The sequence below is a fragment of the Notamacropus eugenii genome, chromosome 1, assembly GCF_028372415.1.
Source record: "Notamacropus eugenii isolate mMacEug1 chromosome 1, mMacEug1.pri_v2, whole genome shotgun sequence".
NCBI lineage: Eukaryota > Metazoa > Chordata > Mammalia > Diprotodontia > Macropodidae > Notamacropus > Notamacropus eugenii.
This window is the reverse complement of record NC_092872.1, coordinates 750,820,685-750,848,622: the sequence shown is the minus strand read 5'-3', so window position 1 is coordinate 750,848,622 and position 27,938 is coordinate 750,820,685. Positions and strand designations below refer to the sequence as shown.

Below are 27,938 nucleotides of genomic sequence, written 5' to 3'. Positions count from 1 at the left end.
AGGAGTATGAACTTTCACTGTCTAACAAAGAGTCTCTGGAGGGTTTTGAAAAGAGGAAAAGGCTGACCAGATCTATAGTAAGGAATATAAATCTGGTTATGATTTGGAATGAGGAGGGAGCCTTGAGGGGGCTGAAGGGAAAGAGATGATTGGGAAGATTAGGCATGGGTGAAGGAATAGTTTGAGGGTCTGGGTGAGGATAAGCAGAAGGTCACAGAAGGAAGAGCAATCTCCATCCATCTTAGTTCCTACTTCTCTCCCCCACCATTCTTCCTTCCAGCTAACTCAAGTATATTGCCACTTGGAGACTGGACTACTTTTTGTCCCCTGACTATACCCTGCTATTTTCCCACCTCTGAATCTTTACCCACACCACTTTCTGGGGCTGGAATGTTCCCCCTACCTTTCCTCAGCTAATAAAATCCTATCCTTCCTTAGCCTACCTCAAATGTTATCCTCTGTCAGTCCATCATCATGTATTTATTGACTGACTACAACGTGCCAGGCACTGTGCTTAGCATGAGCCTGTAAAGACAAAAATGAATCCATCCCTGCCTTTATGTTGCTTAGATTTTATCAAGGGAAGTAATACAGATATAGATAAGTAGATGCAAGAGGCATACAAAGTACACACAAAGCAGCCTTGTGTGGGAAGGTACAAACAGCCTAGAGAGCCAGGAAAAGTTGGTGCTTGAGCTATCTCAAAAAAGGCCAAGGATTCCAAGAGGCAGAGGTAAGGAAGGAGAGTATTTCAAGACTGGGGAATGGTTGTTTCCTGAAGGCAAGACTCTTCATTTTTCTTGTGCCTGGACCCCTTCGACCATCAACTAGTGAAGTCTTTGGATCCCAGCTCGGAATCTTGTGCTTCAGTGCATAAAAACAAATCCATAGGATTATCAAGAAAACCAATTATAGTAGAACAGAGTTTAACAAAGTATCTAAAAAAACAAAATCACAGACCTCAGGTTAAGACCCAACCCCTGAACTCTGTGCAAAGAAACTTGGAACCTAATGAGTTTGGAATAAAAAATCCTCCATTCCCCACCATTCAACTGAGGGAGTTCTCAATATGAGCCAGCAGAGTCACCAGCTGAAAAAGCTAACATGATCTTAGACTGCACTAAGCAAGCAACCACCAGGCATTAATTAGTGAGAGGCTCCATGGCATAGTGCATGGAGAGCTGGCCTTGGAACCTGGATGCCATGGACTCAAGGTTCACCTCTGACATATACTGGGCAAATCACCACTGACCCTCTCAGAACTCTGCTCCATCTCAGGGGGCCAGCCTGAGGGCCAGGAAAGAGGCTTCAGGGAGGCAGATTCAGGCTCTTACTCTCTGAGGGCAGGTGAGGAACTTTAGGCAACTCACCTGACCACTATGTGCCTCAGTTTCCTCATCCCTAAAATGAGTACAGCTGTAGCTACAGCATTTTCACTGTAGGATAATTGCCTGCTTCAACTGAGATCATGAATGTGAAAGACTTTGCAAACCTTATGTAAAAGTGCTTATCATCATTATTATTATAACTCCATAAGGAAACAATTTTTAACAACTTTGCCTCTCCCCTTAAGATGGGGAAGTATGGGGAAGGGGAACACAGCACAGTTGATCCCTGAATCTGCCTTTAGATTAATGAGATTATAGGATGGTCCAGAGATAGTGAGATGTAAGATCTCTTCTGGCTAGTAGTGCAGTGAATAGAGCACTGGGCATTGAGTCAGAAAGACCTGAGTTCAAATTTGACCTCAAGCACTTACTAGCTGCGTGACCCTGAGCAAGTCATTTCATCTCTGTTGCCTTAGTTTCCTCAATGAGAAAGTCAGGATAATAACAATACTTACTTCTTAGGGCTATTGTGAGGATCAAATGAGACAACATGTATAAAGTGCTTAAGACAGTGCCTGGCACATAGTAGGTGTCCTTCCCTTCCCCTTCCACACTTGAAGTGGTTTATTTACACTTTGAAAGTTTTGAGTGGAGCACTTGCAATTTGTGTGAGTGTATTAACTACTGGATGAAGGCTACTGAGGATTAAATAAAACCTTAGCCATAGCCTTTGTGGCATAGATCAAATGCAAACTGAACCCACTGTAAGCTGTCAAGAAGAAAGTCACCCATGGAGGAAGACCCCAGCTCTTAAAGACTTGCTTATGCCTTTTAACAAAGGGGAAGGGAGAGGAGAGGATTTCTTTTCCTCCCTCATCAACAGTAACATCTTGGCAACAAAAACCCATGTTCAGTGAGTGGTTCAGAGCTGGGTTTCTTTGAGTAACTGGAATCCTACTTGGGAAATCCCAGTATCATCAAACTTGCAAGTTGGAAGTGACTTCACTAACCATCTTTTCCAACCTAACCAAGAAAGGAATCCCCCTAAAGATGTCAGAGCCCAGATTTCTGTTGGTTCTGGGGATAGGCTCTAATTCTCTCTGAAAATCTGTAGCAATATCCTAAGTCAAGATCTTGGCAGACCTCAGAGCCAGGGATGGTGGAGACTATGGCCAAACACTGACCCAGTCTATTCCACTTAGAAGCCAGCCTGGGGGGTCCATCAAAGTGACTTGCCAACAAACTGTGTGTGTGTTCATCCTTTGTTGCCGAAGAAGACCATGCCATCAGAGAAATAATGACATGACTTGCACTTGAATTTTGTTTTTTTTATGAGGGAGGACTATGCAGGTCACCAGCCTCACTTCTCCTCCAGAGCTATCTGAATCCAGTGACCAGATATTCATCAGGATGACTGGAGATGACTCAGGATGAGTCAATTGGGGTTAAGTGACTTGCCCAAGGTCACACAGCTAATAAGTGTCAGGTGTCTGAGGTGAGATTTGAACTCAGGTCCTCTTGACTCCTGCACTGGTGCTCTATCCACTGTACCACCTAGCTGCCCGTGCCAGCAAATACTACATCCCACAAGGAACATTATGTGGGTATCACCAGAAGCCATGAAGGGGATGGGGGATAGGGAGAATACCCTTGAAACTTATAAGCTGCCTTGGCCACATATCTCCCCAATGTATGTGCATTCCTCTTATTGATGAGCAGTGTATTTATATCTCAAGCGTGCTCCAGATTTATGGGGGAGATGTTTTGGTGATGATGTTCTTATTGTGCTGTTTAAGTAAATGTCTTTATATTTATTATGTCCTCTGGCTGACTAGAATCAAGATAGACACTGGTGGGAGCTCATCAAATGTAGTTTTGGAAGAATAAACTCAAACTGTACCTTGAATTTGGAATAGTCATCCTAAGGGATCTAATCTGCAAGCTGAAGGAGGGAGGTCACTAAATAAGGACGCTGCACACCTAAAACTATAAAAATTGTCCAAAAATAGCAGTTTGGGTTCTAACCATTAGAAATGTTCAAAATTAGAACGGGGTGCTTCAAAAGGTGATGATTTCTCCCTCATTGAAGGTCTTCAAGCAAAATCTAGGCAACCATTTGTTGGGAAAGTTGTTAGGGGACTCCTGTAAAGATCAATCAACAAGCATTTATTAAGTGCTTATGGTGTGCTGGGCATTCTGGTGGGCTATAGGAATATACTCCTTGTCCTCAAGGGATTTCTAATCTGGAAGAGGCAGATGAACATATGTAAGTATATACAGGATATAGACTAAATGAATACAAGGAGTAGGAGGTAGCAATTGAACTGAGTCTCAAGGAAGTCAGAGACTCCAGGAGGCAGAGGTGAAGGAGAGCAAGCATTCCAGGTATGAGAGACAGTCAGTGCAAAAGTGTGAAGATGGGAGATGGAGTATTGTGTGTGCAGAACAATACATTAGGTCAATATGGCTGATCACAGACTTCATGAAGGGAAGTAATGTACATGTAAAAAGACTGGAAAGGTAGGTAGGTTGAGGTCAGGTTGTAAAGAGCTTTAAATGCCAGTTGTATGAGTTCATATTTGATCTTAAAGGTAACAAGGAGTTGATGGAGTAGAAGACTGATACGGCCAGACCCGTGCTTTAGAGAAATAAGATTGGCATCTGAGTAGAGGATGGAGTGGAGTGAACAGAGACTTGAGTCAGGGAGACCAAACAGGAGGATATTGTGCCAGTTCATTTGAGAGATGCTGAGGGAGGACCTGCTCTGAGATTCTGTGAATTTAAATGGACTGAAGAAAGACGCACAGGAGCTTCTCAGGGAAGTCAGCTCTCTGTGAAGGCAACCACATCTAAGAACCAACGAGTGCTTGGAGCGGGTGCAAACAAAGAGCTTGGGGAATAAGGAAAGCAGGCTGGGGAAGCCCACCCATTCATGGAGGGGCCATTCCCGCTGGATCCCCCATCCTGTCCGTGTTAGACCGCCAAAGAGTTAATGTGCCCTACTATTCCCAAACCTCAGGGAGGGAAGAAAAACATTTAATAAAAGTATTAAAATGGCCACAAGGAGTGTTTGCTTTATTGAATTATGAGATTAACAAACAAAGTGAAAATCCAAAATCCGTGAGGAATTTTTCCCTGGGCCACATTTTGCAAGGGGTTATTAGTCTGGGGGGAGTGTCGCTCCTCGGGGGAAGGAGTCACTCTTGCCCAGGACGGATTTAAATGGCTTTTTGAGCTCAGCTGAGGCTCTTCTCTGCTCACACAAAGGGAGCTGTGTGCACAGATGCCATTTCTAACTCGATAGATGCCATGAGGTCAGGCAGTTAATAAGATAGATTTTTATTAACTCTGTCTCTTGTACACATGTGGGGGGTAGAAGTGTCTACTGAGGCATTAAAGACCTCACCTGAAGGGTTAGCTACAGAGGAAGTGGGTACCCGCTTCGTGGTCAGATTGTTATCTATCTATGAGGATCCCCATACTCCCAACACCGTAGATGAAGTTTAAATAAAATACTTTTCCTGCCTTTATGAACTTACTCTCTAGTTGAAGATAGTGCACATTCACAGATTTCGGAAAATCTTGGCAGCAGAAGAGTGGATAGAGCCCTGAACCTAAAGTCAGAAAAACTAGAGTTCAAATCCCACCTCAAATGATAGTGTTTGACCTTAAGCAAGCTCCTTTGGACCTCAGTTTCCTCATCTGTAAAAGGAGGGGGATGAATCTGACACACTCCAATGACCCTTCCAGGTTCCCTTATATGATTCCATGAATTTCAGGAGCATTGCATTTCTGAATTAAAGGCACCACCATCCAGCAACATCCCCCTTCAAATCCTGAGTCATCAGTCACTTTTCCTCTGCCTCACTCACTCTCCCCCCACCCAGAGCCAATCGTTTGCCAAGTCTTATTGATACATATCCACCATATGTCTCTCATTCAGTCCCTTCACTTCCCTAGCACACCCATCCCCTTAGTCTGGACCCCCAACACCTCCTGCCCTGATGCCCTGTTCCTAGCCACTCGCCTCTCCAATCCACCACACACACTTGTGTAGAAGCAACACTCTTCTTTCCCCCATGTCTTATATTCCAAAATGATGGTCCTAAAGCAGAGGTCTGCCTAAGTCATTATCCTCATGCTCTTCAATGATCTCTGCTGGCCTCTGGGACAAAACACAAAGTTCTTAGCCTGGCATTTACAGTCTGTCTTTCCACTGCTCTCTTTTAGGTACTAATCATAACCCTAAATTCCACTGAAAATAATTCAACAAATTAATAATACAATAAAACATAGGTAATGTTAACATGTGGTTTTCTAAGTCAGCATGCAGTTCACAAGTATCCTTACAATTTAGTGGCCCTGTTTCTGTTTGAGTTTGACATCAGTGATCTAGCCAACCAAACAATAGTTAGGTCCCAATTAGTGCAAATAATTGTCCTGCTCATTACCCATAGATGACATTCCTCTCCAGTCTTCATGCACATCCCTGGAAAGCTCACCCTCCTCACCTCTTTCTTCTGGAATCCTAAGTTGCCTCCAGGTCTCTGCTCAAGCTCTACCTGAATCCTAAGTTGCCTCCAGGTCTCTGCTCAAGCTCTACCTGCTACATGAGCCTTTCCTGAGTGGCCTAGTCACCAGAGTCTTTCCTTATCCCCTAATTAATTTGTTTTATATTGATTTTGTATTTACTTACCTGTGACTTCTCAACAGAAGGTAAGCTTTTGGAGGGTGGGTATTGCTCCCAACACTCAGTACGGTGCCTGGCACTGAGGTGATTAATAAGGGCTTGTTATTGAATTTATTAAGGAAGATGAAGCTGGCTAGCGCTAGTGTAAAGGATGTGAATGCAGTAGAGTAAGAAAGGAGGTAGGTAGGGCTTATAGAAATTTATAGCACAGTCGATGTAGGAGCCAGGCAGGGTGTGTGCCAGGGTGTTGGCAGTGGGAATAGAAAAGAGAAAAAGTCTCTGAAAGAGATTTCAGAGATAAAATTACTTTGGACTCTTCAGCAAGCAGACATTTCCTTCTCCTGTGCCTCTCTTGGTCCCAATAATCCATGTGTTAGTGAACAAAGCTCTTTATGGTTGCATCTATCAGGAAATCTTAAGTTGTGTGCGTGTATGTACATATATATTTCTTATGGAAAGAATGGGAGCAACTAGATGGTACAATGGATAGAGTACTGGACCTGGAGTCAGAAAGAGTCATCTTTGCGAGTATAAACCCAGTCTCAGACACATTAGCTGTGTGACCCTGGGTAAGTCACTTAACTCTGTTTGCCTCAGTTCCTCATCTATAAAATGAGCTGGAGAAAGAAATGGCAAATCACTCCAGTATCTTTGCCAAGAAAACCTCAAATGGCGTCATGAAGAGTCAGACACAACTGAAATGACTGAACAACAACATGGAAAGACAGTCTTTAAGACTTCATTTTGATCTACTGAGTCTTTTTTTTAAGTCAATGAACAACAAAATGCCAGGAGATCCTGTATTCTACACATCTGTTAGTCAACCGTGTGACTGAAGATGCCACCTGCTAAAGAAGAATCCAGTGCCAAACCCACCTGTTCCTTTCTTTAGTTTCATTAAGAATAAATATTCTTGATATGGGTATTGATTCTTAAGTTAACGAGGTGATACTAGTTAGACAGATAGAGCACTGGACCTGAAGTTAAGACCTAAGTTCAAATATGACCTGAAATACTTACTAGCTGTGTGACTTGGGGCAAGTCACTTAATCTCTGTCTGCCTCACTTTCCTCAACTGTAAAATAGAGATAATAATGGCAGCTTCTTCCCACAGTTGTGAGGATCAAGCGATGTGATCTTTGTAAAATGCTTAACTCACTTTCTGGCACATAATAGGTGCTTAATAAATGCTTGATATTTCCTTCTTAAATGTTTATAAAGATATTCTAGAGCTGAGAAAATAGATACATGAGTCAGGAGTTGTTGGAGTCCTCTCAATTACTTTTTTGTTGGTGGTAATACCATCTGTGATTGCTTCTAATCTTCCTGCCTTTGAGATATTTTGAGACTAAGTCCCTCAGTGTTTTCAAAATTAGCACAGACACCTCAGCATGAATTTCCTCTACATTTACTTGGTCAAGTCCAGCTGCTCTTCCCAATTTCATTTTCCCAAGTATCTTTGGCGCTTGATCATATAACACAACAGAAAGTGGAGTCAAAATGGTCAATGCCACTCAAAGATCACTGTACAAATTCTGGCACAGAAATATTCCATCTTGGGTTGCTGTCCACCTTCCAAGTTTTCTCTCTAAATGTTCTGGGATTATTAGGGTTTCAAGCTGACTCATTTTGCCATCCACCATGCTTTTTTGTAATGAGATACTACTCACGATCTTCCATCATTCTCTGAAACATTTTTCAAATAAGTTTATAGTCTAACCTGGTGTTTCCCCTTGTGGTCAAGTCTCTCTACTTGGCAGAGTTTAAACGTTTGCTGATGAGGAGGTCTTTGGGCTCCTATTATGATCATCACTTTAGTAGGAAATGGGATAAACTTCAGTAGGAAATGGTGGGAGACTATGTCCATGTCTTTTCCTTTATCCATTTCCACTTTGCTGCATCAATAACTTTTTTAACAGGTCAGGTTGGAGTTACTGTAGCTGTGGCTTGCAGATTGTTCTCATCTTTGTCCTTTATTTTAATTTGGTATGGATTTTGACATTTTCTCTGACTCTGCCTTGCCTCTTAAGACATGTAAAAAGTTGACTCACAATTTGAGTGATGCTATGAGGCAGCATATGGCTAAATGATGAAGATTATCTATGTCATAGAAAGGATCTTGGAGAAGAGAGAGAGAGAAAAAAAATTCCACGTTCTAGAGTGATCAGAAAAGATTTGATGGAAGATGTGGCATTTGAGCCAGACTTTGGAAAATGACTGGCATTTGGAGATGGCCTACATAATGGCACACTGCACTACCTATAAGACAGATGCTGGATGAATGACTTACTCTCTCTGGGCCTCAGTTTCTTTATCTGTAAAATTTGAGAATTGGAGATCTTTAAGGTTTCTTCATTCTCTGACTTGTAACTTTGACCTAAAATCCTGTAAATGAGAAGAGGTATAAAGGCATCCCAGTCAATGTGAATAAGGATTTGGAGGAGGAAAAGAGGAGTGCTTACTTGAACCACAGTGAATATACTAGTTTGGTTGAAGGAAAAGGGTTGGTAGAAAGGGATAGCAAGAGAGGGGCAGGAGAAATAATCTGGGGTGGGGCTCAGATCTTAGAAGGCTTTGAATGCCAGACCATGTAGTTTGAAGGCAGAGAAGGTCAGAGCAGACAAAAATATCTTCCTTGGACTTGTGTTTGATGACCCCAAAGTTCAGTTGCAGAAGACTCATCTGTCTGCCTACTGAATAGTTATTCCCTGCTGAGAAACTCTTGGCTGGGAATTCTGTGTGTGAGAGCCAAGAGACAGTCTAATGGACCTAGTCCTCTGACCTCAGCCGTTACCCACATAAAACCACTGTGCCCGAAATGGGCATGCAGTAGTCCCTTCCGTCTTGTTAGCTCAGGCAGCCTTTATTGCCACTGCACACGGCTCTAGGTCACTAAAGGTTCTGAGTGGATGTGATGGTGGGTCATGTAAGCCCACCCTCCTACTGAACACATGACTAAGCACATGCCCTATTGATGATGAGCTGATGATTTTCCTTTATGAAAGGAGATGGGGTAGACCAAGGTCATGCTATTATTAAAGTAGTAAGTCCCCTGATGACTTTTGTCAAGGCTTTGTGTATATTACAGTAATGTGAATTTGCATTTTATCCCCTGGTTTCACCCTTGAGCGCCATGGGGGAAGGATCCGTCTCATCTGAACCTTGTGTCTCCTCAGATCACCCAACACTGAATTGAATGTTTGCTGAATTGAACTGAATTGATATCAGTCCAGAAGACAATGGGGCCATATGCTCTGAGCTACTGTGAAATAGAAACTTGAACTCCTGGGTTCCACCTAGTGACCTGGTAGGGTACTGGCCTAACACTGGTGGTGAGGATGTCTTACACCACCATGTTGGTATCCCCCAATGTTCTCACTAAAGCCACATTTGTTATGTTTATGATCTTCATGGATAGAGATTCTGCTTCTTTAATCTTTGTGGTGTGGTGGTTAGAGTACTAGTTCCAGTCAGGAAGACCTAAGTTCAAATCCTACCTCAGACATTAGCTGTATGACCCTGGACAAGTGATTTAACCTCTGTTTGCTTCCATCTATGAAATGCGGATGATAATGATGCCTACCTTAGAGAACTGTTGTGAGGCTGAAATGAGAGAACATTTGTAAAGTGCTTAGCAAACCTTAAGGTGCTATATAAATATTAGCTGTTAGTAATATCAATGCAAGTGCTCATTATTACATAGAGATGGATGAGACTCCAGTCCCCAAGAGCATAGAAGGTCACAAGTTCTAAGGGCAATGGAAGATTGCAGTTGGTCCTTGGTCAGCCATAGTGCTCGTCCATAACTAGACCAGATGCTCCCAGCTGTCTGCATGAGCTTTAGGGAATGATTACAAGCTTCATTTAGCCTGGGATTATCAATCAGCCAATCCAAAAAAACAAACACATGATTTTTAAAAATAGAGAAAAATACAAATCATCTGTAGGGTTATGATTTCATTGATATAGTGAGCCCCTGCGTGAGAAAACTCCTTCTGCCAATAAACACAAGCACCTTTTCTGCAATGTATAGTTTGAGAACACTGCCTGGGTAGATAGATGGTGCAATAGTTGGAGTTCTGGGCCTGGAGTCAAGAAGACCTGAGTTCAAATCCAACATCAGACACTTACTGGCTGGCTATGTGACCCTGGACAAGTCTCTGAACTGCTGCCTGCCTCAGTTTCCTAATCTACAAAATGAAAATAATTATACCACCTGCCTCCTCAGGTTGTGGTGAGGATCAGATCAGATAGTATTTGTAAAGTGCTGGGCACATAGCAAGCTCTAGGTAAATGTTAATTATTAATAAGACTGAGAAGTTAAGTGACTTGCATGCAGCTAGTATCAATCATGTATTATCATGTATATCATGTACATCAATCAAGCATGTATTAAGCCTACACTATGTGACAGAAATTGTGTTAAGTGCTGAGCATGCAAAGAAAAAGAAAAAACAGCCTCTGATTTCAATGACATTCTAATGGAGAAGATGTCACATATATAAATTGCTAGATGCAAACTAGATTCATATTGGATGGACTGCAGTTGGAGGGACCAGGAAGTCTCCTGCAGGACATGTGGCATGAGTTGAGGTCCAGGAAGTCTAGACCTTAGAACTAGTGGAGGAGAATTCTGTATCAAGCACCTCAAGAGATAGAAATGGATCAAATTTGAGGAGATTTATGCCAAACAGAGAAGTGTATGTTTGATCCTAAAGGCAGTAGGAAGGCATTGGGTTATTGAAAATGGGTTAGGAGGGGCCAGGGAAGGATAGGACATGATCAGACCTGGACTTTAGAAAGATCATGTTAGCACCTGTGGAGTCAGAGAAGTGGATGCACTGGTGGTCAACGGCTTTTTTGAGGAGAGAGAAAGAGAAATGAGGGAGGGAGAGAGAGAAGGAGGGAGAGAGATGAGAGAGGGAGAGAGAAAGATGAAGGGGGAAGAAGAGGGAGGGAGAGAAAGAGAGATGAGGGAGGGAGGGAGAGAGAAAGATGAGGGGAGAGAGAGATTGAAGATATAAAGGACAGTAGCTGGTGGATATGGTAAGAGCTAGGGAAAATTTTTTAGGAATGAGGGAAACGTGGGCATGTTTGTAAGCATCAGGGAAGGAAGTAATAGAGAAGAAGAGCTTGATACTAGAAGACACAGTGGGAATGATGGTGGGAGCAGTCTCCCGAAGAAGACGAGAGGATCAGATCAAGTACGTGTCAGAGGCAGCACATAAGACCACATCTTCCTGCCTCTGCAATCAGTTGTCTTTCCACAAGGTCACACTATTTCCCAAGATCATAGGTAAATTAAGTTTAAATGTGTGGTATAGACTGCAAGATATCACGGTAGAAAGACAACAGTGTTGGCTCAAAATTGTCAGAGCAGGTAGAATTGGGGGGGGGGGGGGAGATGAAGTATTCCTGAATACACAGCTAGTTCTCTAGACCATGGTGGGGAGGGGGGGATTGTTCAGTTGTTTCAGTCGTGTCTGACTCTTCATGACCCCATTTGGGGTTTTCTTGACAAAGATATTGGAGTAGTTTGCCATTTCCTTCTGCATCTTATTATACAGACAAGGAAACTGAGGCAAAAGGGTTAAGCCCAGGGTCACACAGCTAGTAAGTGCCTAATGCCAGATTTGAACTCAGGTCTTCCTGACTCCAAGCCTGGCAGTCTATCCACTGTGCCACCTAGCTGCCCCCTTCCCAGTGATTAATGCTATCCAAAAAATAATGAACTGCCCAATGCAGAATTGAGTTACCCCTCCCAGAAGTGCTCAAGCGAAGGCTAGGTGGGCCACCTGAGGTTATTGCAAGAGGGATTCATATGACAAAAGGCGCTGGATTAGATGCTCTTTAAGATCAGGAGAAAGCTGTTCCCCCTCTCCCCATCCTCCTTACTAGTGGTCTTCAAGCAAAGGTTGGATAGCCACTTATGGGGAATAACAGTAGCATACGTATATATATGTTTATTTTTATATATAATTGATTTATATTTGTAATAAATATATAATAGATTTATTATATATGTTATATAATATATATAGTAATAAATACATAATAAATAATAAATTTATTTATGTAAAGATCCAATGATCCATTATATGATGATTTCAAAGCACTCTGTAACATCTCATTTCATCCTTAAGAGAAGTCCCTGTGAGTTAGAGAGCGTGGGACCAGTTCGTATCCGGCCTCAGGCACCACCTGCATGGCCTTAAATACTTAGCCTGTTTCTGTCTCAGTTTCCTCATAGGTAAAATGAGAATAAGAATAACACTCGATTTCCAAAGTTGTTGTGAGGATAAAAGGAGACATTTGTAAAGTGCTCAGCAAACCTCAGAGAGAGAGGGAGAGAGAGAGAGGCAGGGAGGGAGAGAAAGAGAGAGAGATATGGTAGACAGACATTGATAGATAGACATAGATATATGTATTTACATTTGCAAAGCAGTGAGGGAGGGAGGAAGACAAGACAAGACCTGTAGAAAGTGATATTTGAGCTGAGTTGTTAAGGAAGCCAGGATGTGGAGGGGAGGAAGAAGAGCCTTCCCAGTCTGGGAGAGAGAGTCAAAAAAGACCAAGTTGGGAGACCGAGCATCACGTTTGAGGAACTATAAGCCAGGCATTCGGGTGGTTGTCAGTGGCTTCAGAGCAGGGACTATGTTGTTTTTGTCACTTTTGTCTCAGAGCCTCGTACAATGCCTGGCACCTAGTTGACATTTAATTAATATTTTTGGATAATATAGACATCATTATCACCATTTCATAGATGAGTAAGCTGAGGTTCAGAGTTTGTGTTTCTTGACCATGGTCACATGGGTGGTTGGGCTCAGAGGCAGAATTTGAACCCACACCTTCGTGATGTCAAGTTCAGTACACTCTAACTACACTACATTGACTCTCCTGTGTTCTAGAGAAATTTTGCATAATGTTTGTATAGGCATGGGTTCAAATCCTGCCTCATGGGCATCACCTGAGCAGGAACTGGGAGCCCATTGTTGCTTCTTAGAGGCTAGCTACCTTCGCTGGATAGAAAGTGAGGGAAGGTTGTCAGGTGACAAGAATCCTCAGCTGTTTCTCTTATGTCTGGCATCTGTGGGTTTTCATTGACTGTCCTAGTGGGTCTTGACAGTGTCTTTGCAGTGATCAGGACTTAGGGGAAGGACAAACATGGCTGTCCATCCCTAACACAGGAGGAAGCATCTAGGGGAGCCATGAGAGAAATATTGGTGCCAAAAGGGGGCTTTTACTCTTTGTTCTGCTGAAAAGAAGTCAAAAGCAACGAGCATGGGATGTTGCAGCACCTTCTAGGCTCAGAGGGGAGATGAAATTCTACTTCTCTAGCATCTTCTCTAGGACCTTCTTTCCATCAGTAACTCCACCCACTTACCCCCCTAATATATCTTTGGACACTTTCCTACCAACATGCTCAGTTGGCCCCAATCCCAAGAAAAGTCACCTTTTCATCTCCCCTATTCCACACTTCAAAATCAATCCTCTATCTCCCTCCATCCTCTCCTCCTTTGCTCTACCCTCCAAGCAGGAGATAGCCCTTCTCCTCAGTGAGGATAATTCCACAATCTTCAGTTTCTTCCTAGCAGCTAGCCGCTTGCCCACATACTCACGGATCCTCTCTTCTTTGGGGTGATGTGGGGTGGAAGGGGAGAGACAACCTTTCTCTCAACACGGCTATCTCCTTAAGCTAGCATCCTAGATCTCTCTTCCCTCTAACTCTTAGACTCCTAGCCACCCACCCTGGCCACCTCCCCTTCAACACCACACGTTTCCTTTCCCATTCATTGATGTGTGGTTTCTGCACCCCAAATTTCCCTATCTTTCCAGTTTTATCTCCTATTACTCCCTCTGGCCATCAGTCAAAATCCACTACTCTCTGGCTCCCAGTACGGCCTGTGCCCTTCCTCCTTTACCCACACTGTTACTTACACCCTGTTTTCCTCACCTTCTTCACTACCTTTTAAAGTGAACTCAATTGCCATTTTCTCCATGAAGACTTCTCTGTTTTTCCCGCATTCCTCGCATAGATATTTGTTCTACAGCTATCCAGTGCACCTATTGTGTACTATTATATACTAGAGTGATTTGAGTTTAATTCTTCCCTCTGATGGATGATAAGCTCCACAACGGGGGTAGCTAGGTGATGCAGGGAATAGAGCACCAGCCCTGGAGTCAGAAGGACCTGAGTTCAAATCCAATCTCAGACACTTACCAGCTGGGGGACCTTAGGCAAATCACAACCTCAATTGCCTCCAAAATCAACAAAGTAAGTTTCACAATGACAGAGACCATGCTTTATCTACACCTAAGGTCTCTGACATAGTAGTTTTCACACAGCAGGATTTTAACAAATGATTGATTGATTCCAATATGTGGGAATGGGCTTCAATCTTTTTCTTGGAAAGGCTCTCTGTAAACCCAGACATAGCTTCATAAATTGGGATATGCTGTGGTTTAAATCAGAGGGATTAAACTAACTCCAAACCAGATTAAAATGTAATTGGAAAATGGTTAACAAAATAAGTAATACAACAAAACATAGATAATGTTAATTTGTGGTTTTCTAAGTCAATATTTGGCCAGAGGAATCTTTTTCCATTTGAGTCTGCCACCACTTTCCTCTAAAATATCATCCCCTGCAAAAGATATAAAATAATATTACAATGCAAAGATATGCAAGGGACATATAACCAATCAGCAAGAGAGTAAAGTGTTTTCATAGCGATAATAAGTAAGCCTGTGTTGCCATTTGAACGTTGGCTACTGTGAAAAGACTAGCCAAAGTTTAAACTTGAAATCAAACAATTTATAATCATTGATCAAGTGCGAGCTCTGTGCCAGGTATACTTTTCTGCCAATTGTTAAATTTGACGTTTAAAGAATAAGAGATAGGGTTCCTCGGAACCACCTTAACCTACAGAAATGCAATGTGGCCATGTCAGGAAATCATTCGCATTAATTGGAACCTACGGGTTGGAGAAGCTTTCTGTTGTTGTTCTAAAAGGTCTAAGAAGGAAACAGGAGGAAAGTCAGAATCATAGATGAGCAGCACAGCTCTAAAAGAGATATATTGATTTTGTAAATATGGATTTTTTAAAAATTAATTGCACATAAACGAAGTCAAATTTCAGATACAACCCTCTTTTTCTGTTTTACTATGCATATGAGAATGCCTCCCCTTTTTTGTGTTTAAGTTCAGAGTTTTTATATATTATTTTTAAATAGAAAAAAAAAGCTATAGTGTCAGCTCCAATTTCCATTCCTTCAATCTGTAGGAACGATCTTTGGTCACCATTAATAAGGCAACTGAAGAAACAGGAGGTATAAACACGAATTGTTCATTTCAAATGCCATGGAACTCCTTTTCTTTCTGCTCATTCCCCTCTCTTATGTATGACTCTCTATACCATCTATCCATTTCTTTCTCTTCATCTCTTTCTCTCTCTCTCTCTCTCTCTCTCTCTCTCTCTCTCTCTCTCTCTCTCTCTTTCCCATATTTGTATCTCCAGTCCTTAGCACAGTGCCTGACACATAGCAGGCATTTCATAAATGTTTACTGACTGACTGACTCTTGGCTATTCCCTCTTACTTGGCAGTACTGAATAAAATGTTAGGTTTCATGTTCTTGTTTTTTAAAAGCATGTGACTTCAGCATTTTCAATTTCTGTGAAAAAAGTGGTGCTTTAAATATGGCCCTTGACCTTCTGGATGTCTGTTACATTTGAAATAAATAGTTCCCACAGTATAGCCCTTCCAGACTAAAGCCTCTGTTCTAAAGCTGGGATCGTGTAAACTTTTTAATGTTGGATAAAATTAGAAAAGATGATCCATAGAGAAGAGATGAGACAAGGATCAAGAAGCATTAAACTCAATAATGCAGAGTTTGATAAACCTGAAAACATGCTGTCTAGGAAAGAGCTCCTTATCTGATAAGAATTTCTGGGCAAAGTGGAAAGCAGTCAGATGGAGGGTGGGTTTAGACCAGCCAGATAAATGCAAAATGGATGCATGACCTGAATACTAAAAATCAGACCACATGAAAAATGGAAGAGAAGGACATGGGGCAGCTATGGTATGGCGGTGAATTCTTCACCAAATAAAAGATTGGTGTGTTTACACATCCCCGAAGTGTAAACAAAGCTTGAAAGTTATGTCCTCAAAGGCCTTCTGTGTCCAGACCTTCAAGGCCAGCAGGTCTAAGCGCCTCACTTTACAGATCAATATTATGTCCCAAAGAGAGAAAATACATTGCTCAGCTAGTGGGTGTCTAAGGTGGGACCTTTTCCATCAGAAGGTTTTCAGCTTTCTCATTATATAGATTTTACTTGACTATGAGTGATAGTAAGTAATTTAGTTACTAATAATATGTGCATGAACTAAAAGTCATGTTAAAAAGTATCCTTAGCTTTTCCTTCCTTTTTGTTGCACCCTAAGCAACCACCTGCATCGTTTACCCTTAGCTTAAATTTTGTCTCCCTCAAGTAGCAATGACTTCAAGGCTTCAAGAAAATAGAAAGCAGTCCCCTACTATCACCAGAAAAGAATATTTAGGGATCCCTGGCTTAATGCCTTTCCCCTCCCATTTTTAATTTGGTCAGGAGTGGAAGGGGGGGCTTCAATTCCCCAGCCTAGAGGACCATTAATTTGTAGATTTCACCCCCTATGGGGAGGAGGACTTCTGGTGAAGATGTTTTCAAGTTTTTCCCAGCATTCTTCAAGTCACAGATGGTAGAAGTGGGCGGACATCAACTCTGTTGCAGAGATAGATAACACCCCCAGCTCTCCTTGAGGTACTGCCTTCCCCCATTACAATGTAAGTTCCTTGAGAACAAAACTGTCTTACTTGCATGAGTATGCTATGCTTAGCACAGTTGCCTGTCATGCATTTAATAAATGTGTCGTATACGCTGAGCAAGACCAGACTTGAGTACCAAGTCTGTGACTTTTTTTTTTTTTTTTTGCTTCAGAACCTTTGCAGAGATCTTTTAGAGATCGGAGAGGTGCTCCCTCACCTTTGATCCCAGAACACACAGCCCACCCAGACAACATCCATTGCTTCCCATCATCTGCCCCAAATCCCAGTCCTACCCAAGTTGACTTTCCTCCTTTTTCCTTCCTAGGTGGGTAAAGTTCGAAGAGAAGGTTGAAGAAGGAGGTGAGCGATGGAGTAAGCCCCATGTGTCGACATTGTCCCTACATAGCTTGTTTGAACTGCGAACCTGCCTCCAGACTGGAACCGTACTTCTGGATTTAGATGGCTATTCTTTACCACAGATCATAGGTATGAGAGGATCGGTCAAATTGTCCATTTCATTGCTTAGGTGACTGTGGGACTGGTCACTTCCTCTCTCTTGGAGAAAATGGTGATAAACTTTCCTGCCTCACTGGGTCTGCATGTGCCTCTAGTAAAGGAAACTGAATCTGATGGGTTATAAGTTAGAATTTTGGTGCTGGGGCAATCAGCATCAAATCAGCTCTAAATAAATATACTTTCAGCTCAGCTATAGGAGAAGACCTCTGTGGGGAAGGATTTCCTGGGACATAAACTCCCCTGCAAGTAGGAGAAGACCTCCAGCCCTGATATAATATGAGGAGACCCTTAGACACCTCAAGACTGCTGTTGAGGTTGTTAGCCCCAGAGAAGCAGGTTTGGCCAAGTGAAAGAGGAGCTTATCTGGTATATGGTCTGGAAGGTGGATTACAGAAAGCACAACATACAGTGGCTTCCTAACTGAATTAATTTAACTAACAAGTTTCTATGCTCCTGAAGGAGTGAGCATGCTGTCAAAATGTAAATGTAAAAAATTTGAAAATTAAATAATCTATTAAAATATATTTAATAAATAACCTATTAAAATAAAAATCATTATTTCAAAATTTTACACTCTCCTATTTTCAGTGCCAGAGGCAAAGCTCCAGCTTCCCACCCCCGCCCCAATTATGGCTCTGAAGTTTGGCAATGATGATGAAAATTCATTAGCAGATTCCATTAAACAGCAAGTGTATCTATACGTGTTCCTTCCATTCAGTCAGTTTGCCTCTCCACTGCTCCTTTTGACCTCTGAAGCCAAACAGAACAAGGTTAGCTAATCCTTCTTCCACATAACATCCATAGACTAGTTAAGGATAGAAACAATGTTCACCCATCCAAGTCTTTCCTTCTTCTTGCTCAATGGCTCAGGTTCCTGCAGCTGATCCTGGCGGGGCCAGCATTCAGAGGAGTGGTGAACTCCAAACCCAGGCTTTTTCCAGCCACACGTCGGCCGGCTCTGACTCTGGATAGATTCTCAATTAGCAAAGTCTCCCCAAAACTTAGAGTTCCCCAGACTTGAAACCAATCCTGCAGATGAGATGAGGCAGGGCAGCATAACCAGGACTGCATTTCCCCCTAAGCACCTGGCTCTTCCCCTGAACTTAGCTAGCTCTGTGACCCTTCTCTTAGCCTCAGTTCCTCATCTGGGACATAGGTAGTATTATACCTGCACTGCCAACCCCTCAGGACTGTTGTGAGGAAAGTAAACCCTAAAGCATTATCTAAAGGCTAGCCAATGATCATCTGCAGAGCTTCCAGAACAACCCAAGAAGTGCTGAAGGTGTGGGGATTTCTTTTTTTGTGGAGGGTCTGGGGGGGGGGGGGTGTCCCAATATGGAAATGTCCTTCACCAGTATATGACTTAAGAGACTCCAGGAGGTGCTAGAAGCACTGAGAGATGAAGCAATTTGCTCATGGTCATGTGTCACTGGCAAGACTTGAACCCAGCACAATCTAGTATGCTATGTGCTTCTTACAAGGTCAGTGAGGTAGCACAGTGAATAGAATGGTGGGAAGTTCTGAGTTCAAATCCTGCCTCAGATACTTCCTAGTTGTGTGACCCTGGGCAAGTCACTTACCCCCATCTGACTCAGTTTCCACAACTGTAAAATGGTAATAACTATGAAATTATCTCATACCTCTCAGGATTGTTGTGAAGCTCTGTTAGTCAATAAAGTTAATACAACATGCCAGGCACTGTACTGAGCACTGGAACTACAATAGGAAGCAAAAACCAGTCCCTGCCTGCCCTCAGGGAGCTCACAATCTACTAGAGGAGACAACGAACAAATAGAGACACAAGGCTACATGCTGAATAAATAGGAAATAATTAACAGGGGAAAGGCACTGGAACGCAGGAGAGTTGGGGGAAGCTTCCTGTACAAGGTAGGGTTTTAGTTGGGATTTAAAGGAAGCCAGGGAGGTCAGGAGGCAGAAGAGGGAGGGTGTTCCAGGCATGGGGGACAGCCAGAGATAACATCTGGAGACCAGAGATGGAGGGTCTTGCTCATGGAGCAACCAGAGCCAGCGTGTCAATGTATCAAAAAGGGTCAGGGAGCAAGGTGTAAGAAGCCTGGAAAGGGAAGAGGAGGCTGAGTTAAGAAGGACTTCAAATACCAAACAACATTTTATATGTGCTCCGGAAGCAATGGGGACCCAGGCAGTGGAACACAGTCAGACCTGCATTCTAGGAAAATTACTTTGACAACTGAATGGAGGATGGACTGTAATGGGGAGAGACCTGAAGCAGGCAGACACCCCCCCCCCACCTCACCCCCACCCCACCCTGGCAGCTATTGCCAAAGTTCAGGTTTGAGATGATAAGGGTCTACACTAGGGGCTTGCCCCAGTCAGAGGAGAGAAGGGGATGTATTATTTGGGAGATGTTGTAAAGGTGGAATCGACATGTCTTGGCCACAGATTGAATGGGGGAGAGATATCCAACAAGAAAATAATTGTAAAGCACCTAACAGTGCCTGGTACACAGTTGGTGCTATATAAATGCTCATTCCTCCTTTCCTCTCTTCCACCTTTTAGGGAAGAATAACTCCTTACACACTGATGTAAATTCAGGAGATCTCTGGCCTTTTTTGGAAACATAAAGTGCTCATAGCACCGGGCTTTGCACACAGTCAGTGCTTATTTATTCCTTCTATTGTGACCATTAGAAAACCAGCCTTCTTTCCTGGTCCCAAGAGATTTGCTATCTCGTCCATTTTCACTGTTTTAATTACAGTACTAGTTACTGTGGGAGGCAGTGTGACATACGGGATAGAAAGCCAACCTGGAGTCCTGACCAGCTGGGTTGAGTCTCACCTCTGGAACATACTGACTTTGTGACCCTGAGTCCTCTCAATTCCTCAGGAAGACCACAAGGTTCAGGGGAAAGGGAATAAGACTATATAGTGACTTGCCCAGGATGGCATAGCTAGTTAGCATCTGAGGTTGGATTTGAACTCAGGTCTTATTGCTTCAAGCCCAGTGTTCTACCCAATGCCTCTAGTTTAGATTGGGAACTTAATAAACAAAGCCAACCCCTGTATCTGTGTGATCATGTAACTAACACTTAATCATTGCTCGGCCACCCAAATCAGTAGAATCATAGAATTTCAACCTGGAAGGTACCAAAGAAATGAACTCATCCAAGCCTCCATCTCCACCCCATTTTACAGAGAAGGGGCTGATGTTCAGAGTTGGGAGATTTGTCCAAGATCACACAGAGCCAGAATCCAAACCCAGGCCCTCGGAGTCCAAGGCTAGGGCTCTGTTCTCTTCCCAGGCTAGTGCACGATAATAATAGCCAACACCCCCAAAGCACGGAAAAGATTACAAAGTAATAATAACAACATTTGGCATTTCTTCAACACTTTAAGGTTTGTAGAACCCTTTATATACATTATCCCATTGGATCCTCCAATGGGAGGGAGGTGCTCTTATTATCCCCATTTTACAGATGAGGAAACTAGTGATGGGAGAGGTTACTTGACTTGCCTAGAGTCACATTAACTAGTGTCTAAGGTAAGATTTGAACTCATATCTTACCAATCCCAGGCTTAGCACTATGCACTCTATCCACTGTGTCACGCAGCTGCCTAAATACAGGGTTTTAAAAGCCAAATGAAGGTTTTATATTTCATCACAGTGACACTACAGAGTCACTGGGGTTGTGAGCCAGTGAGTTGGGGGGTAGCATGGTCAAAGCTGGGCTTTAGGAAGATCCATTTGACAACCAAGTGGAGGATGGGCTGGAATGGGCAATTCTTGACAGAGGGAGATCAGCAGGTGGGTTATGGCCATAGTCTAGTCACAAGGTGATGGGGTCCCAAATCCGGTTAACCTCAGTGTCAGAGGAAAGAAGTACACAAGGGATGGCAGCTGATTGGATATAGGGGTTAGAGAAAGTGAGAAGTTGATGATGAGACCCTGGGGCCTGGGAAGATGGTGGTGTCCTCCACAAGAATAAACAAATCAGGAAGAGGGGACGGTTCAGGGAGATGTTGATGAGTTCCCTTTTGAACTGAATTTAAGATGCTTACAACACATGTAGGATTTCTGATAGGCAGTTGAAGATGCTAACTGGGCATTAAAAAGTCGGGCAAGTCACTTAATCTCTGCCTGCCTCAGTTTCCTCCACTATAAAATGGGGGTGATAATAGCACCTACCTCCTAGGGTTAGTGTGAGAACCAAATGAGATATTTGTGAAGTACTTAGCGCATAGTTGGTGTTTAATAAATGCTTGTTTCCTTTGTTTCCTTCCTTCCTACCATAACCTGGTTCCTTCCTACCTTTCTAGTTCTCTTGCATCTTACACCTTCCCACCTCCTCTGCCATCCAGTGACTGGCTTCCTTGCTCTTCCTCAACCCAGACGCTCATTTCCCAACTGTCCTGAATGCCTGGAATTCCCTCCCTCCTCACCTTTGCCTCCTGCCTTCCTGGCCTCCTTCAGGGCTCAGCTAATGCCCTGCTTACTTCAAAAAGACTTTCCCCATTGCAATTAATGCTGAAGAGCTGGTCTTTTGGTATGATCTCATCCCTACCTTTTTTGTGCAGAGTAGTCTGCATATTGTCTCCCTCTAAACTTTAGGGACTGTCTTTCACCTTTCTTCATGTCCCCATTGCTTAGTACATAGTAGGCATTTAATAAATGCTTGTTGACTGACTGTAGAGTCTCAGAGAATGTCAGGTTAGAATCATCTAATCCAAAGTCCTTATTTTATGGAGGAAGAAACGGAGACCAATACATGGAAGTGCTTTGCCCAAGGTCCTGGGTAGCAGAGGCAGGATTTGAACACAACCTTGTAGCTCTGATCTCTGTGCTCTTTTCCTTAGATCACTACGCAGGTATGGCCAATTCACTTGGAGGATTAGGGGAAGTGGAAGGGATTGTTAGGACTTGACTGATGTCTAAACTGTGGCTTCTTCCTCCTCCCACCCCAATGACCCTTTCTCCTTGATTTCTCACGGAATGGGAAGGGAGTCAGGGACCACTTGCCTCTCATCCCATTGGGCAATACCCTGGATGGGGGTGTTTGTTTCTTGATCAGATGATGTTGTTGAGAAGCAAATAGAAGATGGACTTCTGAAGCCAGAGCTGAGAGAGAGAGTCTGCTACGTCCTCTTGAGAAAACATCGGCACCAGACCAAGAAACCCATTCACCGTTCACTGGCAGACATCGGAAAATCTGTCTCCTCTCCCTCCAGTAAGTTGGGCCCTCACAGGTCACAACCCTGTCTCTGAGGGGATTCTAGTCCCCTCGCATGGCTCCTATGGACAGTCTCTAAAATGTGGTCCAGAGAGAGCAAGGAACCACCCCCTCCTCCCACCTGGGAGACTTCCCAGAGAGAAGAGAAGGTTTATTGGGCAAATCCCTTGGGTAGTCCCTCTGAAGCTACGGGAAGAGTGAGATCCAGGCAGGAAAAGAAGGACTGAGAAATGGTGGGGAGAAGGAGGTTTAGAGCAGGAGAGTAGAAAGGTCTATGGGACATTGGGTCAGTGGAGAACAAGGAATGTTCAAGTTAAGCATCTCCATCTTCATCCCTGTCCCATTTTCCAATACACTGTCCCATTCTCCCTTTCCCTGGAGTATGACTTCACTCCCTATCCATTCCCACTCGTCACCCCAGGTCTTTACTCACTCATCAGTCTGGAGCCAATCTCCTGGACAGAGACCCTCAGGTAGCCCATTACCAAAGGTAAAACTGAGGAAAGTCAAAGACTGGACCCAAACAGCAAGTGCTTTATCTACCTTCTCAGTGAGGCAGGGAGGAGCAAGGTATCACATCTGAGTGGTGCCATGGAAGAAGCATGACAGAGAATTTGGAATTCAAAAAAAATTTAACATAAATGTTAAAAAAAAAACTTTTTTACATGCAAGTGGTGAAAATTTAAAGAAATAAATAAAATATATTTTTAAAATAAAAATAGAATGCATGGTGGTAAAACTTCACCCATTTGAATAAATGGGACATTTACTCAGTTTGAATAAATTCATTCAGTTTGAATCAGAGAAAAGCTTAACTTGAAAAATGTTTTTTTTTAAATGTGTTATTTTTCACATGGAGAATAATTAGATTAGAACTAGTCTCTGTTGAGCAGAGGTTTTTAAAACTCCTCCTGACATAGTAAATAGAGCACTGGACTTGGAGTTGGGAAGACCTGGATTCAAATCCTGTCTCAGACACATACTAGGTTTGAGACCTGGGGCAAGTCACTTAACTCCCCTATGCCTCAGACTTCTCAGCTGTAAAACTGGGAGATTAGATAGGATGGACTTTAAGGTCCCTTCCAGCCCTAAACGTACGATCCTATTGACACAGCAGTTATACGTGATTGAAAATTATGAAAATAATAATAGCAGCTAGTTAAATAGCTTTAAAATTTGCAAAGTAACATAGATGGGAAGGAAGGAAGGAAGGAAGGAAGGAAGGAAGGAAGGAAGAAAGGAAGGAAGGAAGGAAGGAAGGAAAACTTTTTAATTATGCATTTGATGTGAGCCTTCCTGGTCTAAGGTCAGAATTTTATGCACATACTACTGGAATAGGATAAAAGTTTCCCCTATAACCTTTCCACACTGTCGACGTTCATTGACAATCCCTTCCTAGACAGTAGAAACGTGTCCTTGCACCAAGCCTGGATCCAGCTGATTCCAAGGGAACAGGGTCCATCAGCCGAGTCCCTACTCACCAAGGCATTCTGTCCTTCTTGCAGACCGGAGCCCGGGCCGGACCCCTACAGCATCTGGCCCCAACTTGCACCGCTCGACGGAGGACCTGCGGACCAGGCAGCACGCCAGCTACGGCCGGCTCCGTAAGTGCCTCGCTAGTCTTGGCGCATCACTCTGTGTCAGCAGCAGCTTGGGGGTCTAAGGCAGCGTTGTGGTGGCGCTGACCAGCATCCCCACGAGCATCTAGGGAAATGCCGCCTAGGGAGTTTCTGGTGTTTTAACTCTGCATAGGGCATCTCAACCCAAGCCTCGTGCTGGCTAGGGCACTGAAGGGGAAGCATATTTGCTCTCCTTGGCCAGGGAGGGCGGGTCCTGGCGTGCTGATTAACAACGAGGCACTGACTTGTCCGGATGTAAAGAAACGCTTCCTGACACTTGGAGCTGTCTGAGCGTGGAGTGAGCTTGCCCCGGGGCAGGAGGTGCACACTGGTGAAGCTGGATGCCCACTCTCTGATGAGATTGTAGCAGGGTTCTTTGAACAAGTATAGGTTAACCCAAGTGTTCTCTACCCTTCCCTTTTCACTCAGAGAGTTGACCTGTGTACAAACCAGTGCCTCTGATGTCTCTAAACATCTTGATATTCCATGTTTTGTGACATTTACCTGAAAACTGCGTCAAACAGCAGAACTGAGACACCTGAGTGATACTCCCCTGCCTCATCTGGGAAGGCTTGGGGTCAGTCTCTGGCTTTCCTCGGTTGTTCGTTTGGCCGTGGGCTACCTGGTCTCTGTCTGGGAGATCAGCCCCAGACCAATAAGTGAGTGCAGCTCTGGAATGAAAAGCTTGTTCCAGGACCCTTTAGGCAGGGTTGGATGGGCCCAGAAAGAAGTGGCCACTGGGAGAACCTGGGGGAGGTTCTGCCCCTCTGGGGTCAAAGAACAAGTTGGATCTCTCTTTAACATGAAAAAGCTCTTCCAATGCTTGAGGAGCATATTCTAGCCACCAGACGAAGTCAACGGAAATGCACAGAGGCAAGAGGCCAAATGGGTGGAAAGTAAAGAGTTCTGTTTGGCTAGAAAGTAAAGTCTATGATGGGCACTAGCATGAAAGAAGTATGGGAAGGTAGATTGGGATCAGGTTCTGAAGGGCCTTGAATGGCAGCCTTAGAAGTTTATGTTTAATCCAAGGGGCAACGGAAAGAGACTGAAGAAGGCACTGGATCTTTTGGCAGTTCATGAAGGTAGATTGGCAAAGGGAGAGGTTGGAATCTCTAAGTGTGTTTTGTGTCCAAGGCTCTGCCTCATAGCCTGGAGCCTATCCAAATGTCAGTCAGTCAGTCAGTCAAGAAACGGAGTCATTGTTCTCAGTTTGGGAGGGAGTGAGACAAGTAGACAGATCGCTGTGATCTGAGGCAGAACGGGATGGATAAGTGCCCAAAGAACATTCATTAATTAATTAATCAGCCAAACATTTCTTGAACCCTGGCCATGGACAAGCCCTCCATTCTCAGGACAGAGTGGCAGACATTAGTCTCCCAGTTTCAGGGTTCCCTCAGGGTAATGCATCCATCCCCAGTAGATGGTGCCTGTGGTTAGAATAATCAGTTGCCCCTCATGAACTCCTGTGGAGGAACAGTCTTTGCGTAAATGCCCCATGAGCGATGCCAGCTCCCTTCTGCCAGAAAAATGTGGTTCACAGAGAACGGCCTTCACGCTGCCAAAGAGAACTCTTGGAGGTTTGGAAAAAAGAATCCATGTGATTCTGAGGGAAAGAAAACAAGTCTGGCCTGAATTACCTGGCTGAGCTCAAAGCAGGTTAAAACCTGGTGTGCCCAGCATCTGCTTTCCATTGCCTTAGCTCCTCCTTAGGGGGCCATGGCCACATTTATAGCATTTCAGAAAGTTTATATTTGAAAGGGACCTCAGTAGCCACCTAGCACGACCCACACCCAGCACGATTCCTCCCTAAAACATCCCCATCCTCTGGATTGGCCATCCTCTGGATGAAGACCTTCAGGGAGGGGGAGCCCACCCCTTCCCAAGGCAGCCCAGTTCATTCTGGGACAGTTCTCATTGGAGGATGTTTCCTGACATCCAACCACAATTGCCCTCTCTTTATTTTCCCTCTCCCCCTGCCCAGTTGCTCCCTGTTCTACCTAATGGGACCAAGTAGACTAACCTAATTCTGTGCTGATTCTCCCTGAAAATGAGGACAGAGCAGCAGAACGGATTTGGGCCTCAGCTCTGGCTCATTCTAGGAAAGACCCTAAAAGAGAGGAATAAGCACAGATGATGCTGAAAATGTTTTAAACGTGGTAAAAAGATAAAGCAGGTGGCTGGGTGAGGCCACAGGGAAAGTGGAGAGAGTGTAGACTTCAGCACCAGCAGGGGCTTGGTGTTGCTGACTTAGCAGGAGTCCCTGGGAATTGGCAAGAGATAGGCAGGGTTATGGGAGGCATCCAGGCTCCAGTTCCAGGATGGTGGTCTCTGAACCTGCTTATGAAAATCTGCCTCTGAAGCAGAGGAGGTGAGACAGTAGAGAGATGGGCACTGAAAATAACCCAGTTTTAATTAGCTGCTTTTCAAATCCGCCTGCTTCACTGCCAAGGAGTTGTAGCTGGAGTTGTTTGTTCAGCGATTTTCAGCAGTGTCCAGCTCTCTAGGACCCTACTGGGGGTTTTTCTGGCAGATATCTTGGAGTAGCTTGCCATTTCCCTTTCTCATTTTACAAATGAGGAAACTGAGGCAAACAGTTTCACCCAGGATAACCACAACTATAAAGTATCTGAAACCAGATTTGGACCCAAGATGAGTCTTCCAGACCCCAGACCCAGGGCTCTGTGCACTATGGCTCCACCTAGCACCTCTGTGAGTGATGGTCTCTTTCAATACTGATCTGCTTATGTTCTAAGTTTCCTTCCATAACCAAAAGCTGCCTTTTTTCTTTTGGGTTTACTGACTAAATTTCTTGCTCAAAAACCAGGCCTTAAACCCATTTCACTCTGGAGCTCATAGATTGGACAACAGGTCCCCGTCCACCTAGGCCAGAGTGAATGTAAATACTAAATAGAAACTGTTTCTCTTTTACTGAGGAACCCTGAGAGTCTTCCCCTCCCAGTTTGATTTTTTTTAATTAAAGGCTATATCCCACTCAAAGTGAGAATGCTATAAGACCTTCTCCTGAAAGAGCTAGGGTCTCCCATTGCATCCTGGGTCATCTCCAGTCATTCTGATGAATATCAGGCCACTGGACACAGATGGCTCAGGAGGAGAAGGTGACGTGACCTTGCACAGCTCTCCCTCACTCAAATCAAAGTCAACTTCAAGTGCCAGCATCATCTTGATGTCATGATTCTCTTTGAAAACTAAGGACAAAAACAACAACCTTTCAACTGGCCCATTCTGTATTCTATGTTCTGAGGTCTGTCCTAGCTTTGATACCCTCTGTTCTATGTGGTTCCCTCCCAACTCTGACATTCTGTGTTCTACATTCTAATTTCCCTCCCACCTCTCCCATTCTGTGCTCTTTGTTCTAAGACCCCTCCTAGCTCTGACATTCTGTTTTCTGTGTTCTAAAGCCCCTTCCATCTTCCCATGTTCTAATACGCTTCCCAGCTCTGACATTTTGTGTTCTATGTTCTGAGGTGCCTCCTAGCTCTATTATTCTCTGTTCTGTGTTCTAAGGTGCCTCCTAGCTCTATGCTCTAAGGCACCTTCCATCTCTCCCATTCTGTGTTCTAAGGCACCTTTCTCTGACATTCTATGCCTGTTCTGTGAGCTCCATCTCCTAAGTTGAGTCCAGCATTAGCACGAGTTCAGAGGCGTAGCTAGCCCACTGCTCCTGACCTTGCTGGGCTGAGCAGGGGGTAACTTTGATGGCCATCCCATCGCATTCACTCTAGTACTCACCCCTATTCCTAGAACGAGCAAAGGC

The 27,938-nt window shown here is 43.8% G+C and overlaps 1 protein-coding gene across 5 annotated transcripts in view; it reads left to right on the top strand.

The window, feature by feature from the left end:
• Nucleotides 1-27,938, top strand: part of SLC4A5 (solute carrier family 4 member 5) — a 119,555-nt gene that overhangs the window by 49,470 nt on the left and 42,147 nt on the right. For all 5 annotated transcript variants that reach the window (XM_072641584.1, XM_072641362.1, XM_072641285.1 and 2 more), the window contains 3 exons: nucleotides 17,148-17,308; nucleotides 22,386-22,541; nucleotides 24,050-24,148. In XM_072641584.1, coding sequence (XP_072497685.1) covers nucleotides 17,148-17,308; nucleotides 22,386-22,541; nucleotides 24,050-24,148 — 416 coding nt within the window. The remainder of the gene's footprint in view (nucleotides 1-17,147; nucleotides 17,309-22,385; nucleotides 22,542-24,049; nucleotides 24,149-27,938) is intronic.